Below are 18,017 nucleotides of genomic sequence, written 5' to 3'. Positions count from 1 at the left end.
TTTCTGAATGAAGCAAAAATGGAAAAATCCCAGGTAGTATCAGGATTAGTATATACAGAAGAGATTAGTATATACTGAAGAAGATACCATGTGGTTAAATCAAAATGAATATAATTGATACAATAGTAAGGAATGAGTTCATGGAGATTAGGAGTGGATGCAATGTTTTTATGGATTAGTGGGATCTTATGAAGATTTTCCATTTTACTCTTAGTGAGATGAGACTTGTAAGTTTATTGAACAAAGTAATATATTCCAACTTACTCTTTAATAGTATGATCTCTCTGGCTCTTACATTGGCATTTAAATTCAAGAGGGACAAGGCCAAGCAGAGACAAGCCCAGACACCACAGCAATAATTCTAAGACTATGATGGTTCTTTGAAGGCAGCAGAAAAAATGTTGAGAAGTAGTCAGACTTCAAATATATCTTATATTTTGAATCTATATACTATCTTGGTAGATTGAATGTGAGGTGTGTGAGATAAAGAGAAAATTTCAGGATTCCTTTTAAATCTTTGAATGAACAATTAGGAGGATGGCCTTCCATCACCTGAAATTAACATGTAGATGTTGCTGTTATTTACCTGAATGTTATCTTGTGAAGAAAAACTCTTTTCACTCTATATCTAAAACCCTTTGAGTATTGGCTGGTAAATGGGAAATACTTAACAAAATGTATTATCATCATTCTATTTATCAATTATTTGACAGTAAATGCAGCTATCTATGTTTTTGGTATTTTTCTCTGTATCATACTTTTATTAAATAGCATTTTGGCATGACACTGTAAAAAAGTATATTATATTTTAAATTACTTCAGACTCCATTTTACATAAAATGTGGTATGCAGTAACATAACAAGGAGCATTTAGGAAAATGAAAATGGTTGACATATTTCATATGGCCTATAGATTACATAACATAATGCACATGTGTAATAACATTACTTACATTTATATTATCATAAAATATATTCTAAACTACATTATTATAAGAATAGTATTGTCAATGTATAGAGTTTAAGTTGCTTTATAGTTTACCTAATTTAAGAATTGTCCACATCATAGAATCTGTTCATCATATTTGTTTGCAGAAAATAAGAGGATACATTTCCTAATCATAGAAATGGAAATGAAAGCATAGTAAAAGCATAATTTACAAAAGTGGCTAGAAAACTGAAAAGGGCTCATATATATAGGAAAGGACATTATGCTTATGAATGATAACAAAGGAGACAAAAAGTATATTATTAAACTAATGAAAGCAAAAACAAGTAGCAATTACTCTAAGTAAAGAATCTAGAAATCATGGAAATCAGTCATGATAACTTCAAATGGCCTTGATAAATGATCAGTTTATCATGTAAACAAAGTATCCGAAAATAACATATTTAAAACACTTAAATTTAATAGTTTTGAATTAGTAAAAATAATGTAAACTTTTAACTCCTAAAAGAGAATTGTACTTCTGCATATTATTATTATTAAAATAATCAAATATAGTTTTTTAGAGAAAACAATATTAATTTTTAAAAATGAAAGTTTATAATCATTATAGTGTGAATAAAAATGATCTATCCAGTTACAAAAATTTAAACAAAAAATTTTAAATGCTTGGTAAATGAAAAATATGTTCTTAACCTTTAAATATCAGAGTAGATTCAGATTGAAATTCAATATTATATCCAAGAAAAACTTAAAAATAAGGGAAATTTTTAGCACTCTACCAGACTAAAATTAATGAGCTAACACAAAGTCTGAATTCATTGTAAATTTGTAGCTTTACAACTTATCTCTGTTAAGTAATTTAAAACAAATGAGTTAAGCACTTAATTTAATTAATTTAATTTTAATGACCATCAAAATTCTATAGAAATCAGGAGAAAGGCAATTATACTTTAAAATACACAGAGGTTCAATTTAAAAGCAATTTATTGAAGTTTGTTAACAGATCATAGAAAGGAAGGATTTTTTTTAATATTTTCAGTCACTAAAGAGATATAACTGTCTGCAGATTTTTTTTTCATTTATTTTTATTAGTTGGAGGCTAATTATTTCACAACATTGCAGTGGGTTTTGTCATACATTGACATGAATCAGCCATGGAGTTACATGTATTCCCCATCCCGATCCCCCCTCCCACCTCCCTCTCCACCCGAGTCCTCTGGGTCTTCCCAGTGCACCAGGCCCGAGCACTTGTCTCATGCATCCAACCTGGGCTGGTGATCTGTTTCACCATAGATAATATACATGCTGTTCTCTCAAAACATCCCACCCTCGCCTTCTCCCACAGAGTCCAAAAGTCTGTTCTGTACATCTGTGTCTCTTTTTCTGTTTTGCTTATAGGGTTATCATTACCATCTTTCTAAATTCCATATATATGTGTTAGTATGCTGTAGTGTTCTTTATCTTTCTGGTTTACTTCACTCTGTATAATGGGCTCCAGTTTCATCCATCTCATTAGAACTGATTCAAATGAATTCTTTTTAATGGCTGAGTAATATTCCATGGTGTATATGTACCACAGCTTCCTTATCCATTCGTCTGCTGATGGGCATCTAGTTGCTTCCATGTCCTGGCTATTATAAACAGTGCTTCGATGAACATTGGGGTGCATGTATCTCTTTCAGATCTGGTTTCCTCAGTGTGTATGCCCAGAAGTGGGATTGCTGGGTCATATGGCAGTTCTATTTCCAGTTTTTTAAGAAATCTCCACACTGTTCTCCATAGTGGCTGTACTAGTTTGCATTCCCACCAACAATATAAGAGGGTTCCCTTTTCTCCACACCCTCTCCAGCATTAATTGCTTGTAGACTTTTGGATAGCAGCCATCCTGACTGGAGTGTAATGATACTTCATTGTGGTTTTGATTTGCATTTCTCTAATAATGAGTGATGTTGAGCATCTTTTCATGTGTTTGTAACTTGATGAATTTACAAACACTTCATGTCCAAAGAATTGCAAAGTCTAAATCTTTCCCATGTATCAAAAAACACATTCATCTTAGAATTCATTGACAATTAAATAGTCAAAGGTTAATCTTGTAAGTGTACACTGTAAACTGCAAAAAAAATACATATGAAATGACAGAAGTATTGTTCTAACACTAAAGTGTGCATATATATACACATATATGTGCATACATAATTATCAATCTGGAAGAAACTGTACAAAGTTATTAATTTTTAGGACATTTCTGTTTCCTGAAATTTTCAATATTTTTCAATTTTCTCCAATATTGACAGGTACCATTTTAAATCCAAACCTGTGAGGTGCTGAGTTTTTTTCTTAGCTGTTTGTGTGTTTATCCTTTAAATTGACCAAAAGTAATTTTTTACAAACAAGAGAATATTCTGTAAGAATAAGATACTGCACATTAAAAATACTGAAGAAATAAACACTTACATCAATTATATGATTTAATCTTTACAAAAACTCTATGGACCTGGATTCATAATTTATTATGTTTGATTGAAGAAATATTTTATTTAAGGGTTACACAGCTGAAAGAGTTGCAGATCTAGAATCATAAGTCTGGAATGTTTGGTTCAAAAACAAGAGTATTCTGCTATACTGCTTTTCCACAAAGTAAATGAAATAAATTATAAAACTGCTAACATTGTTCCCAAAATGAAGCTCTTTTCCATCATAAAATTCTCTGGATCTTCATGATGTACTTTAAAAGGTGGTAAAAGTAATTTCTGTTTTGCTAATCAGTTACCCTTAAAAACAGATACATTTGCACCATGGATTTAACATGTGTCAGTGTTTCCAATTACAATGTGGATTTCTAAAGGCATATTATAATAAATGTCCAAGAAAATATTTAGTCAAGCAAAGGATAATTCTACTGAATAAAAGAATAAATAAAGAACAGGTGAAGTCTTCAATTCATTTTTGAAGAAAGAGGAAGGAAATGCTATAGAGGGAAGAAGAAAAAAATAGCTTAAAAGTTCAGCATCACTGTTATTTTAATTGCTTTGAAACCTTTCTTTTCTGAATGACTCTACTGACAGCATTTTTCACTTCTTTGTTTCTAAGACTGCATATGAGGGGATTCAGCATGGGGATGACAATAGTATAAAAAACAGAAGCTACTTGATCGTTTCCCAAGGAGTAGGACTTATTTGGTTTTAGGTAAGTGAAAATCATAGTGCCATAAAAGATGGTTACTCCCAGGAGATGGGAGGCACAGGTAGAGAAGGCTTTCCACTTCCCTGAAGTGAAAGTAATTTTCAGGATGGTGGACAGGATGGACACATAGGACATGGATATTGTGATAAGACACACCACTAGGGTACAGCCAGCAACAATGAATATCATGATTTCAATGTTGTGTGTGTCAGTGCAGGACAGGGATAGAATTGGGGATGTGTCACAGAAAAAGTGATAGATTACATTGGAGTCACAGAAATGCAATTTGTTCATGCAAAACACATTGACAAAAGAATCTGTAAAGCCAATCAAATAAGATCCAAAGACAAGAGAACAGCATCGCCTGATGGACATTACAACGGGGTAATGCAGAGGGCTGCAGATAGCTACATAGCGATCATAGGCCATGGAGGAGAGAAGGAAACATTCAGTGGCACCCAAAAAGACAAAGAAATACATCTGAGTGAAGCAGTTCAGGTATGAAATAGTTTTGATAGAAGTCAGTAAGTTGTCTAGGGTTTTAGGGGTGATGACACTTGAGTAAATGAGGTCAAGAAATGACAAATGACTGAGGAAAAAATACATGGGTGTGTGAAGCTTGGAATCCAGGCAGATTATCAGTATCATCCCCATATTCCCCAGCACAGTGATCAAGTACATCAGGAGGAAGAGGGTGAAGAGGACCAGCTGGATGTCTTCAGAGTCTGTCAGTCCCATGAGAAAGAAATCAGACAAAAGTGTGATATTCCTTTTACCCATAGTGTTCAAATGCTCTATACTGCTGAAAAATCCAAGTTGAAACCTATCAGAAATTATTTCAAAAAGCTTTGTGTTTCTGTATATGACATGACATATTTATATTTGTTTAGCATTTCCAAGAACTGATGATAATGAGGTGTGGACTGTGTATGAAGAGCAAAATATGAATTTGATTCCCAATATAGAAATAGATGTAAATTGACATTTGAATACAACAAAAGGTAGTATATTGAATAGTTTGTATAAGCCTGACACAGTTCTAAATGCTTCCCATTGTTAATACATCTAATGCCCATAATATAATTATTCCATAGAATTATTAACCACATTTTTCACATGAGAAAAAGGGAGCATAATTGGGTAATATATTCATAGTTAGAACCATTGAATGTTGGCTCTGTATTTCTACCAAGATAGATTTTCTCCAGAGAGCATGTCCATTACATTCCTGTCATAGTAATTTCAAATATGCCTATTAAAATGCTGTATATAGATCATAAACAATCATGATAGAATATTTTAATATACCATGCTTTTCTATTCCCCCAATATTATTTAATATTAATTAAAAATAGCTTTCAATCTTTGGACTTTAGTAGAGGTACCACATACATAGCATTACTTTCCAAAAGATACAAAGTTATCATAACCTGACCATTCAAAATCAAATTTCTTCCAAAACTATATTCCTAAATTGCTAAAAGACCATGATTATAAAAACTCTATATTTCTGGGTCCACCAGTCCTGGCACTACTGAAGGCAAATATATCTAAAATGATATCTGCATGCATACATTTCTGATATTATCCTTGCTTTATTTGATTTCAACTAAAACCTTCCAGTTTTGAAAATAATACCTACTGGGAGGCAAGGTTGATCAAAAAACACTTTTCTCCAAAATTATCTGTCTAGAAGTATGTCAACTTCAACATTTACTCACAAATAAAATATGAAGACCATTTCAGTTGAAAATTTTTGTACTATAATAATTTTTCCTTTGAGGTAAATTCTTTTTAAATTTTAGTGTAGTCATTCTGCTTTATTCTGAGGAAAAATTAATCAACCTAGAAATTTTGTTCAGTTCCTGATCAAATGTAAAATCTTCCAGGAATTTATGTCTAAAATGAGTATCAGAAGCAGAGCAGAGTATGCCTTGCCTCTTATCCTAATAATTCCAGGGCACCTCATATAGTGGGGATTGATTGCAACATTTTGTCATCCCTGTGGACCAATTTCCAAGGAAGAATTCTTGTCATATCTCCAAGGGCAAAAGGGACTTGGCATATCTTCAAAGACTAAATTGCAGGTATGCTAGGTCATGAGAAACTAAATGTCTTCCTTTCCAAGACCTACAGTGAAGGGCCTAATGATTTGATCTTCCTGTATGATGCTCTAAAATTTTGCCTGGGTGGTAGAGAAACTATTTCTAGAGAAATACTTACTTACTCATGCCTGAAACTGTAAGGGAAGGTATGATACATTTTTCACAATGAGTCTTTTATATTTAATTGTGTGATACTATATGGGAGGGGATATTTTCATTAGAAACAAATTGAGAATTTAACAAAATTGAAGGAATGATATGTATTTCCATACAAATTGTGAAATTATTTGTTCTAGTTCTGTGAAAAATACCGTTGGTAGCTTGATAGGGATTGCATTGAATCTATAGATTGCTTTGGGTAGCATAGCTATTTTCACAATGTTGATTTTTCCAATCCATGAACACGGTATATTTCTCCATCTATTTGTGTCCTCTTTGATTTCTTTCATCAGTGTTTTGTAGTTTTCTATATATAGGTCTTTCGTTTCTTTAGGTATATGTACTCCTAATTATTTTATTCTTTTTGTTGCAATGGTGAATGGTATTGTTTCCTTAATTTCTCTTTCTGTTTTCTCATTGTTAGTGTATAGGAATGCAAGGGATTTCTGTGTGTTAATTTTATCTCCTGCAACATTATTGTAATCATTGATTAGCTCTAGTAATTTTCTGGAAGAGTCTTTAGGGTTTTCTATGTAGAGGATCATGTCGTCTGCAAAGAGTGAGAGTTTTACTTCTTCTTTTCCTATCTGTATTCCTTTTATTTCTTTTTCTGCTCTGATTGCTGTGACCAACACTTCCAAAACTATGTTGAATAGTAGTGGTGAGAGTGGGCACCCTTGTCTTCTTCCTGACTTTAAGGGAAATACTTTCAATTTTTCACCATTGAGGGTAATGTTTGCTGTGGATTTGTCATATGTAGTTTTTAGTATGTTGAGGTATGCTCCTTCTATTCCTGCTTTCTGGAGGGTTTTTGTCATAAATGGATACGAAGGATTAATCTCAAAAATATACAAGCAACTCCTGCAGCTCAATTCCAGAAAAATAAATGACCCAATCAAAAAATGGGCCAAAGAACTAAACAGACGTTTCTCCAAAGAAGACATACAGATGGCTTACAAACACATGAAATGATGCTCAACATCACTCATTATCAGAGAAATGCAAATCAAAACCACAATGAGGTACCAATACACGCCAGTCAGGATGGCTGCTATCCAAAAGTCTACAAGCAATAAATGCTGGAGAGGGTGTGGAGAAAAGGGAACCCTCTTACACTGCTGGTGGCAATGCAAACTAGTAGAGCCACTATGGAGAACAGTGTGGAGATTTCTTACAAAACTGGAAATAAAACGGCCATATGACCCAGCAATACCACTCCTGGGCATACACACTGAGGAAACCAGACTGAAAGAGACATGTGCACCCCAATGTTCATCGTAGCACTGTTTACAATTGCGAGGACATGGAAGCAACTAGATGCCCATCAGCAGACGAATGGATAAGGAAGCTATGGTACATATACACAATGGAATATTACTCAGCCATTAAAAAGAATTCCTTTGAATCAGTTCTAATGAGATGGATGAAATTGGAGCCCATTATACAGAGTGAAGTAAGCCAGAAAGATAAAGACCAAGACAGTATACTAATGCATATATATGGAATTTTAAAAAGATGGTAATGATAATCCAATATGCAAAACAGAAAAAGAGACATAGATGTACAGAACAGAAAACTCTGTGGGAGAAGGCGAGGTGGGATGTTCTGAGACAATAGCATTGAAACAAGTATACTATCAAGGGTGAAACAGATCACCAGCCCAGGTTGGATGCATGAGACAAGTGCTCAGGGTTGGTGCACTGAGAAGACCCAGAGGGATGGGGAACACATGTAAGTCCATGGCTGATTCATGTCAATATATGGCAAAAACCACTACAATATTGTAAAGTAATTAGCCCCCAACTAATAAAAATAAATGAAAAATATATATATAGGCCAAAAAACTTAAAAAATAAATAAATAAAGTACTCATCTTTAAAAAAAATGATATGAAAATTTTCAAAACTTTTGTAACACTTTGATAAACTTCTCAGGATGATTTTTTTTTAATAGAATGATTGTTTGCATACCTGTAGAACTTCACAATTATTATCATACTGGATATTCAGTACTCATCCTTGTTTCATAACTTAAATTTCATAACATGCTATGGCCAATGTTATTCTAGCCTCTTATGAAACCAATAACTTCTTGTTTTATTTATTGACCAATAACCTATAACCAACTTTATTCTAGTGAAGTCTTCTTCAGATATTAAGAACTTTACTGAACATTATTTATGCAAGATGAGACAACAGAGAAAGACTATAGAAAGGATAGACTGAGAATCAGATGGAAATACTTTAATGAATCTTTCATTAATTCATGACAACTAAACCAATTTTCATATAGATTTAAAAGTTACTCTTACAGAAAACTCAGATCATACTCCAGAATTTCAGGAGATAATTTTTTGTTTGGAAAAAAGGGGAAAAAAAGGTGTATTTATTGTATTTTTAATGAATTTTAGAAGAGCAATATACTCACTGAAGCTTCATTCTGCTAGAACAGGTGTGAAGTAAAGTCTACATTTTTCATGAGACCAGAAAAATTATAAACAAAAATTTTCCTCTGGCCTTTCACCTCCTCTCTCATCTCTACTGTGCATTGTGTATCTGCATTACGCATTGGACAAACCTCCACCATCAACAGAAACACCTACTCAGCCTTAAATAACAACATTCTTCTAGCATCAACAAAGCAATTCCTTAAGATATTGCTTCTTGAGATTTATGAAATTTCCTTCCTTTATGAGATTTATGGGGGAAAAAATAATTTTCACTCTGTCCTTTCAGATTTTTGGCTAAAACCCACCTTCTTGTAATGAAAGGCAGATAACCAAGAGAAAAACAAATAGAAATTTAGTAATATGTATACCCCTTTTATACATGGGAGACACACAAGAAAACTGAGTAATTCTCCAAAAAGTTCCCAAACCCCTAAATACCATCTCCAGCTAAAGATAAAAGATGTGGGAGGGTGGGAGCCAGAGAAAGAATAGGAACCAAGAGTGCAATTGTTAATGCAGACTCAACTTCATTCCTTCTTCACTGAATAGGGATTTAGCCATCTTTCTCTTCCTGGTATAGAAAGGGAGGCAAAGTGAAAGTGATAGTCATTCAGTCATGTCAGACTCTTTGTGAATCTTTGTGACCTCATGGACTATAGCCCGCCAGGCTCCTCTGTCCTTGGAGTTCTCCAGGCAAGAATACTGTAGTGGGTAGCCATTCCCTTCTCTGGGGGATCTTCCCAACCTAGGGGTCAAACCAGGTCTCCTGCATTGCAGGTAGATTCTTTACTCTCTGAGCCAGCAGGGAAGCCCACAGAGAGGGAGTCATCCTTCCAAATGGAGAGTAGTAGTGTTAGTCACTCAACTGTGTCCAACTCTTTGCAACTCCATGGATTGGATTGTAGTCCACCAAGGTCCTCTGTTCATGGGGATTCTCCAGGCAAGAATACTGGAGTGTGTTGCCACTTCCTTCTCTAAGAGATCTTCCCCACCTGGGGACTGAACCCAAGTCTCCTGCATCTCAGGCAGATTCTTTATCATCTGAGCTACATGGACATTTCCTCTTTAAATGTAAATGCCTCCTACAAAAGGATAACTTCTACTCAATTTCCAGAACATCTTCTGTGTCTACTGTTTTATTTTATTTTTTTAAATAACCAGAAAATTCTTGAGCCTAGAAAGCATCTATTGGCATTGAAAACTCTGTTCCCTATCAGGTTGAATTTATTGTTTTTTTCTAGGACCTAGTAACACCTACTTGGCCCATTCTGGAAAGATGCATATTAGAGGTTTTCAGGGACAGTACAGATAGAGCAGTTCAAAGAGAAAATGATGAGAAGTCACCAAGGATAAATTTGAGGTGTATATCAAACTATGTGTACATCTGGACATTTAATCATAACTTGACAAATAAAATATATTTCTATATTTTATGATTAACTGGAAAATTGTGGTATATTTCTGCTCTTAGAGAGAGATTAACTAAGAAACATTAAAACATAAAAAATAACAATTGATATATAGTTTTATTAATACTAAATAAATATAAAGGCCTGGAATGATCTACAGAATACATACACAGTGTAAGTACAAATAATACATACAATTAGAACCAAGGAAAATATAGGTAAATATAAATAAATTTCAACAGCTGTCATTTTTCACACAATTATAAAAATGTGAGCATTATAGTTATAGTGCATAAATGAAAAGCTTTGATAGAGAAAAAATAAAGGGAAATATCAGTTTAATAATTTTCCATGATGATGGTAAAATATAATGAAAGCAATCATCTAAATCTGATATTGTGCTTAGAAGGAAAAATGTATGTAGGTTTAAGAAATGGAATGAGTGATGAGTTGTTAAGACAGCCTTAATAAGCCTTTATATATAATATATAAAATATAATATAGTATATCTCATCAGCTGTCACTTGCAATAGTTTATAATGTAAAATCACATTGTAAAGTGAAGTTTTCAGGAGTCAGATATCAGTAATGTAGACCAGAGAAGAAAATTAAAATTTCAAAACCAAATGTATACATTGTGTGTGCGCGCACACACACACACACCCCCTTTCACATGAATTGTCTTCAGCTAGTTCCAAGACTGAAGAACTGAAGACTGTTTATTTCTTCAGGAGGTTGGTTTGTGATATACATAAGATTATAAGAAGGCCTATCAGTTGACTGCACTGATTACAAAACACATCAACAAAGCATAAATCCACATACACTCATTTCCTTATCCTAATCATTAAAGAAAAAAATCATTTCAAAGGAAATCTATTAATCACTACACCATTTTTAATATACAAGTAAGCAATGTTTTTGAAAGAATTCTAGAAATAGAATTTTCAATTAATGTTTTTTGAGTGCTGATATGCACAGGGTTGTCTAAATATCAGACAAGATATAAACATGAATAAGATAGAATTCTTAACCTTAATAAATTCATCACTATGTTTCCACAAGCCAAAAAAGCAAAGAAAGCATTTACTTATATACTGCATATGTAACACATTTGTTCCACGCTGTGGAGAGCAAAACTATGACTAAACAAGTTTTTCCCAAAGAGCTTACAATCTTGTTGAAGAGAGAGACAAATATTTTAAACACATGTATTTTATCCTAAAAGAACTTCATTAAATTAATCTTTGCTTCCCTGGTGGCTCAGAGGTTAAAGCTTCAGCCTCCAATGTGGAAGACACGGGTTCGATCCCTGGGTCGGGAAGATCCCCTGGAGAAGGAAATGGTAACCCACTCCAGTGTTCTTGCCTGGAGAATCCCATGGACAGAGAAGCCTGGTAGGCTACAGTCCACAGGGTCGCAAACAGTCAGATACGACCGAGCAACTTCACTTTCTTTCTTTCTTTCACTTTCCTTTCAAAAAATGTTTTTGTTTTTTTGTGTTTTTTTGGGAATTCATTACTTTTATTTATTTATTTTTTCAGTGGGTTTTGTCATACATTGACATGAATCAGCAATAGATTTACACGTATTCCCCATCCCGATCCCCCCTGCCACCTCCCTCTCCACCTGATTCCTCTGGGTCTTCCCAGTGCACCAGGCCCGAGCACTTGTCTCATGCATCCCACCTGGGCTGGTGACCTGTTTCACCATAGATAATATACATGCTGTTCTTTCACAACATCCCACCCTCACCTTCTCCCACAGCGTTCAAAAGTCTGTTCTGTACATCTGTGTCTCTTTCTCTGTCTTGCATATAGGGTTGTTGTTACCATCTTTCTAAATTCCATATATATGTGTCAGTATGCTGTAATGTTCTTTATCTTTCTGGCTTACTTCACTCTGTATAATGGGCTCCAGTTTCATCCATCTCATTAGAACTGATTCAAATGAATTTCTTTTTAACGGCTGAGTAATATTCCATGGTGTATATGTACACAGCTTCCTTATCCATTCATCTGCTGATGGGCATCTAGGTTGCTTCCATGTCCTGGCTATTATAAACAGTGCTGCGATGAACATTGGGGTGCACGTGTCTCTTTCAGATCTGGTTTCCTCAGTGTGTATGCCCAGAAGTGGTATAGAAGGAACATACCTCAACATAATAAAAGCTATATATGACAAACCCACAGCAAATATCACCCTGAATGGTGAAAAATTGAAAGCATTTCCCCTGAAATCAGGAACAAGACAAGGATGCCCACTCTCACCACTCCTATTCAACATAGTGTTGGAAGTTTTGGCCATAGCAATCAGAGAAGAAAAAGAAGTAAAAGGAATCCAGATAGGAAAAGAAGAATTGAAACTCTCGCTGTTTGCAGATGACATGATCCTCTACATAGAAAACCCTAAAGACTCTTCCAGAAAATTACTAGAGCTAATCAATGAATATAGTAAAGTTGCAGGTTATAAAATTAACACACAAAAATCCCTTGCATTCCTATATACTAACAATGAAAAAACAGAAAGAGAAATTAAGGAAACAATACCATTCACCATTGCAACAAAAAGAATAAAATACTTAGGAGTATATCTACCTAAAGAAACAAAAGACCTATACATAGAAAACTATAAAACACTGATGAAAGAAATCAAAGAGGACACAAACAGATGGAGAAACATACCGTGTTCATGGATTGGAAGAATCAATATTGTCAAAATGGCTATTCTACCCAAAGCAATCTATAGATTCAATGCAATCCCTATCAAGCTACCAACGGTATTTTTCACAGACTAGAACAAATAATTTCACAATTTGTATGGAAATACAAAAAACCTCAAATAGCCAAAGTAATCTTGAGAAAGGAAGAATGGAACTGGAGGAATCAACCTGCCTGAACTTCAGACCTACTACAAAGCCACAGTCATCAAGACAGTGTGGTATGGCACAAAGACAGAAATATAGATCAATGGAACAGAATAGAAAGCCCAGAGATAAATCCACGAACTTATGGACACCTTATCTTTGACAAAGGAGGCAAGGATATACAATGGAAAAAAGACAACCTCTTTAATAAGTGGTGCTGGGAAAACTGGTCAACCACTTGTAAAAGAATGAAACTAGAACACTTTCTAACACCATACACAAAAATAAACTCAAAATGGATTAAAGATCTAAATGTAAGACCAGAAACTATAAAACTCCTAGAGGAGAACATAGGCAAAACACTCTCCGACATAAATCACAGCAAGATCCTCTATGACCCACCTCCCAGTATATTGGAAATAAAAGCAAAACTAAACAAATGGGACCTAATGAAACTTAAAAGCTTTTGCACAACAAAGGAAACTGTAAGTAAGGTGAAAAGACAGCCCTCAGATGGGGAGAAAATAATAGCAAATGAAGAAACAGACAAAGGATTAATCTCAAAAATATACAAGCAACTCTTGAAGCTCAATTCCAGAGAAATAAATGACCCAATCAAAAAATGGGCCAAAGAACTAAACAGACCTTTCTCCAAAGAAGACATACAGATGACTAACAAACACATGAAAAGATGCTCAACATCACTCATTATCAGAGAAATGCAAATCAAGAAATGTTTTGACTGCTCAATTTGTTTCATTACTTCTCAATGATTCATGCACAGTGAAGGCAGCAATGGAGATTTCATCTTTTCCAGAGGTCATTTTGTAACAATGCTGGGAAGAGTACATTAAACTGGGTTGTTGTTCAAGTCTCTTTTTAAGGAAAAATGAAAGCAAAACCCGGTTTCATTTTTAATACCATCAACTTAATGAACTTTTTCTGCCTGATTTGGAGAAATGAAAATCTCTAAATATATTTCCAAAATGACTTAGGAATTATTTTTCTCTGTTAAAAAAAAAAATTAGATGAACCAAGCATTCAGATTAAGAATTTAGTTTTAACAATCATATCAAACCTGTAGAAATCAGGAGAAAGGCAAAAATGTTTTAAAACACACAGAATTTCAACAAAGATGCATTTACTGAAGCTTGCTGACCTGTAACAGAAAGGTAGCCTTATTAAATATTTCAGTTGGAGAGGGTGTGCCAACCCAAGAGTGAAGGAATATACATATACTTATAGCTGATTCAGAATCTTTGCAACCCCATGGACCTTAGAGTCTATGGGATTCTCCAGGCCAGAATACTGCAGTGGGTAGCCATTCCCGTCCCCAGGTGATCTTCCCAACCCAGGGATTGAACCCTGGTCTCCTACACTGCAGATTATTTACCAGCTGAGCCACAAGGGAAGCCCAAGAGACCATTCAGGTATGACCTAAATTAAATCCTTTACGATTATACAGTGGAAGTGAGAAATAGATTTAAGGGACTAGATCTGATAGACAGAGTGCCTGATGAACTGTGAATGGAAGTTGGTGAAATTGTACAGGAGACAGGGATTAAGACCATAACCATGGAAAAGAAATGCAAAAAAGCAAAATGGCTGTCTGAGGAGGCCTTACAAATAGCTGTGAAAAGAAGAGAAGCAAAAAGCAAAGGAGAAAAGGAAAGATATCCCCATCTGAATGCAGAGTTCCAAAGAATAGCAAGGAGAGGGGAAAAAAAGCTTTCCTCAGTGATCAATGCAGAGAAATAGAGGAAAACAACACAATGGGAAAGACTAGAGATCTCTTCAAGAATGTTAGAGACACCAAGGGAACATTTCAAGTGAAGATGGGCTCAATAAAGGACTGAAATGGTATGGACCTAACAGAAGCAGAAGATATTAAGAATAGGTGGCAAGAATACACAGAAGAACTGTACAAAAAATATCTTCATGACCCAGATAATCACAATGCTGTGATCACTCACACTCAGCTAGAGCCAGACATCCTAAAATGTGAAGTCAAGTGGGCCTTAGGAAGCATCACTATGAACAAAGCTAGTGGAGGTGATGGAATTCCACTTGAGCTATTTCAAATCCTGAAAGATGATGCTGCAAAAGTGCTGCACTCAATATGCCAGCAAATTTGGAAAACTCAGCAGTGGCCACAGGACTGGAAAAGGTCAGTTTTCATTCCAATCCCAAAGAAAGGCAATGCCAAAGAAAGCTCAAACTACTGCACAATTGAACTCATTTCACATGCTAGTAAAGTAATGCTCAAAATTCCCCAAGCCAGGCTTCAGCAATACATGAACTGTGAACTTCCAGGTATTCAAGATGATTTTAGAAAAGGCAGAGGAATCATAGATCAAATCGCCAACATCCACTGGATTATCAAAAAAGTAAGAGAGTTCCAGAAAAAACATCTACTTCTGCTTTATTGACTATGCCAAAGCCTTTGACAGTGTGGATCACAATAAACTGTGGAAAATTCTGAAAGAGATGGGAATACCATACTATCTGACTTGTCTCTTGAGAAACATGTATGCAGGTCAGGAAGAAACAGTTAGTACTGGACATGGACCAATAGACTGGTTCCAAATAGGAAAAGGAATACACCAAGGCTGTATATTGTCACCCTGCTTATTTAACTCATATGCAGAGTACATCATGAAAAACGCTGGGCTGGAAGAAGCACAAGCTGGAATCAAGATTGCTGAGATAAATATCAATAACCTCAGATATGAAGATGACACCACCCCTATTGCAGAAAGTGAAGAGGAACTAAAGAGCCTTTTGATGAAAGTGAAAGAGGAGAGTGGAAAAAGTTGGCTTAAAGCTTAACATTCAGAAAACTAAGATCATGGCATCTGGTCCCATCACTTCATGGCAAATAGATGGGGAAACAGTGCAAACAGTATCAGACTTTGTTTTCTGGGGGCTCCAAAGTCAGATGGTGATTGCAGCCATGAAATTAAAAGACGCTTACTCCTTGGAAGGAAAGTTATGACCAACCTAGATAGCATATTAAAAAACAGAGACATTACTTTGTCAACAAAGGTCTGTCTAGTCAATGCTGTGGTTTTTCTAGTAGTCATGTGTGGGTGTGAGAGTTGGGCTAGAAAGAAAGCTAAGAGCTGAAGAATTGATGCTTCTTAACTGTGGTGTTGAAGACTCTTGAGAGTCCCTTGGACTGCAAGGAGATCCAACCAGTCCATCCTAAAGGAGATTAGTCATGGGTGTTCATTGGAAGGACTGATGTTTAAGCTAAAATTCCAACACCTTGGCCACCTCTTGTGAAGATTTGACTCATTGGAAAAGACCCTGATGCTGGGAGGGATTGGGGGCAGGAGGAGAAGGGGACGACAGAGGATGAGATGGCTGGATTGCATCAGCGACCTGATGGACATGGGTTTGGGTAGACTGTGGGTGTTGGTGATGGACAGGAAGGCCTGGTGTGCTGTGATTCATGGGGTCACAAAGTGTCAGACACGACTGAGCGGCTGAACTGAACTGAACTGATATCTGATTCACTTTGTTGTACAGCAGAAACTAACACAACATTGCAAAACAATTATGCATCAAAATAAATAATTATTAAGAAAATATAATTGATATATTCTGGGAGCCATAAAATTGATAACACTGCATGCAGAATTTTAATTTCATAAATTTACAAACATTTATGTCCAAACACTGTAAAATGAGAATCTAGATTCTCCCATTAACCAAACACAGTCATCTTAGATTTCAATGATAAAGGAATAATCGAAGATTAAACTTGTAAGTGTACACAGAAAACCTCAAAAAAGACATAGGAAATGATAAGAATATTATTCATATACACAATACACACACACACACTAACACACCCCTATATTTACATTTAAAACTGTCAATCTGTTTACAATCGCTAGGACATATAAGCAACCTAGATGTCCATTGGCAGATGACAGGATAAGAAAGCTGTTGCACATATACACAATGAAATATTACTCAGCTATTAAAATAATGCATTTTTATGCATTTTTTTTTACCTCAGTTCTAATGAGGTGGATGAAACTTGAGCCTATTAGAGTGAAGTAAGTCAGAAAGAAAAGCACCAATACAGTGTATATATATATATATAATATATATATATATATATGGAATTTAGAAAACAATGACCTTATATGCAATACAGCAAAAGAGACACAGAGGTAAAGAATAGACTTTTGGACTCTGTGGAGGAAGGTGAGGGTGGGATGATTTGAAAGAATAACACTGAAACATGTATATTACCATATGTGAAACAGATCACCAGTCCAAATTCAATGCATGCAACAGGGCACACAAAGCCGGTGCACTGGGACAACCCTGAGGGATGGGATGGGGAGGGGAGTGGGAGGGGGTTTAGGATGGGGGACACATGTACACCCATGGCTGATTCATGTCACATTATGGCAAAAACCACCAAAATATTGTAAAGTAATTAGCCTCAAATTAAAATAAATAAATTAATTAAAAAAAAAAACTATCAATCTAGAAGAACACATACAAAACCCTGAATAACTTCTTAGGCATATCAATTTCCTTAAATTTTTCAAATATCTCCAATATTGACACATTCCATTCTAAATGAAAAATTGTGAAATGCTAAGTTTTTATTTAGTTTCTTTTTGTGTGTTTGTCCTTTAAATAAACCAAAGCTAATTCATAAAACTACACATGAATATTTATTATGAAAAAGGCATTGGGCATTGAAAATACTGCAGGGATGTGAATGTTCTGATGATAATGGCCAATATTTATTAGTATCACCTTAAAAAGTTAACATCAATTAACTGATTTAATATTTACAGTAACTGTTTGGACCTGGAATTGTTACTTATCTGTACAGTTTAGGAACTCGAAACTTAGTTTCAGTGAT

General features: G+C 35.0%; 1 protein-coding gene across 1 annotated transcript; it reads right to left on the bottom strand.

Annotated features, from left to right (window-relative positions):
* Window positions 1-3,967: 3,967 nt before the first annotated feature.
* LOC122452369 (olfactory receptor 8H1-like) lies at window positions 3,968-4,915 on the bottom strand. The gene has a single exon (XM_043485950.1). The coding sequence runs from the start codon at window positions 4,913-4,915 to the stop codon at window positions 3,968-3,970; it is 948 nt and encodes a 315-aa protein (XP_043341885.1).
* Window positions 4,916-18,017: the final 13,102 nt, after the last annotated feature.

This window comes from Cervus canadensis, chromosome 1 (assembly GCF_019320065.1).
Source record: "Cervus canadensis isolate Bull #8, Minnesota chromosome 1, ASM1932006v1, whole genome shotgun sequence".
In the NCBI taxonomy this organism is placed as follows: domain Eukaryota; kingdom Metazoa; phylum Chordata; class Mammalia; order Artiodactyla; family Cervidae; genus Cervus; species Cervus canadensis.
Note: the sequence above shows the minus strand (reverse complement) of the source record. Positions and strands in the feature narration are given on the sequence as shown.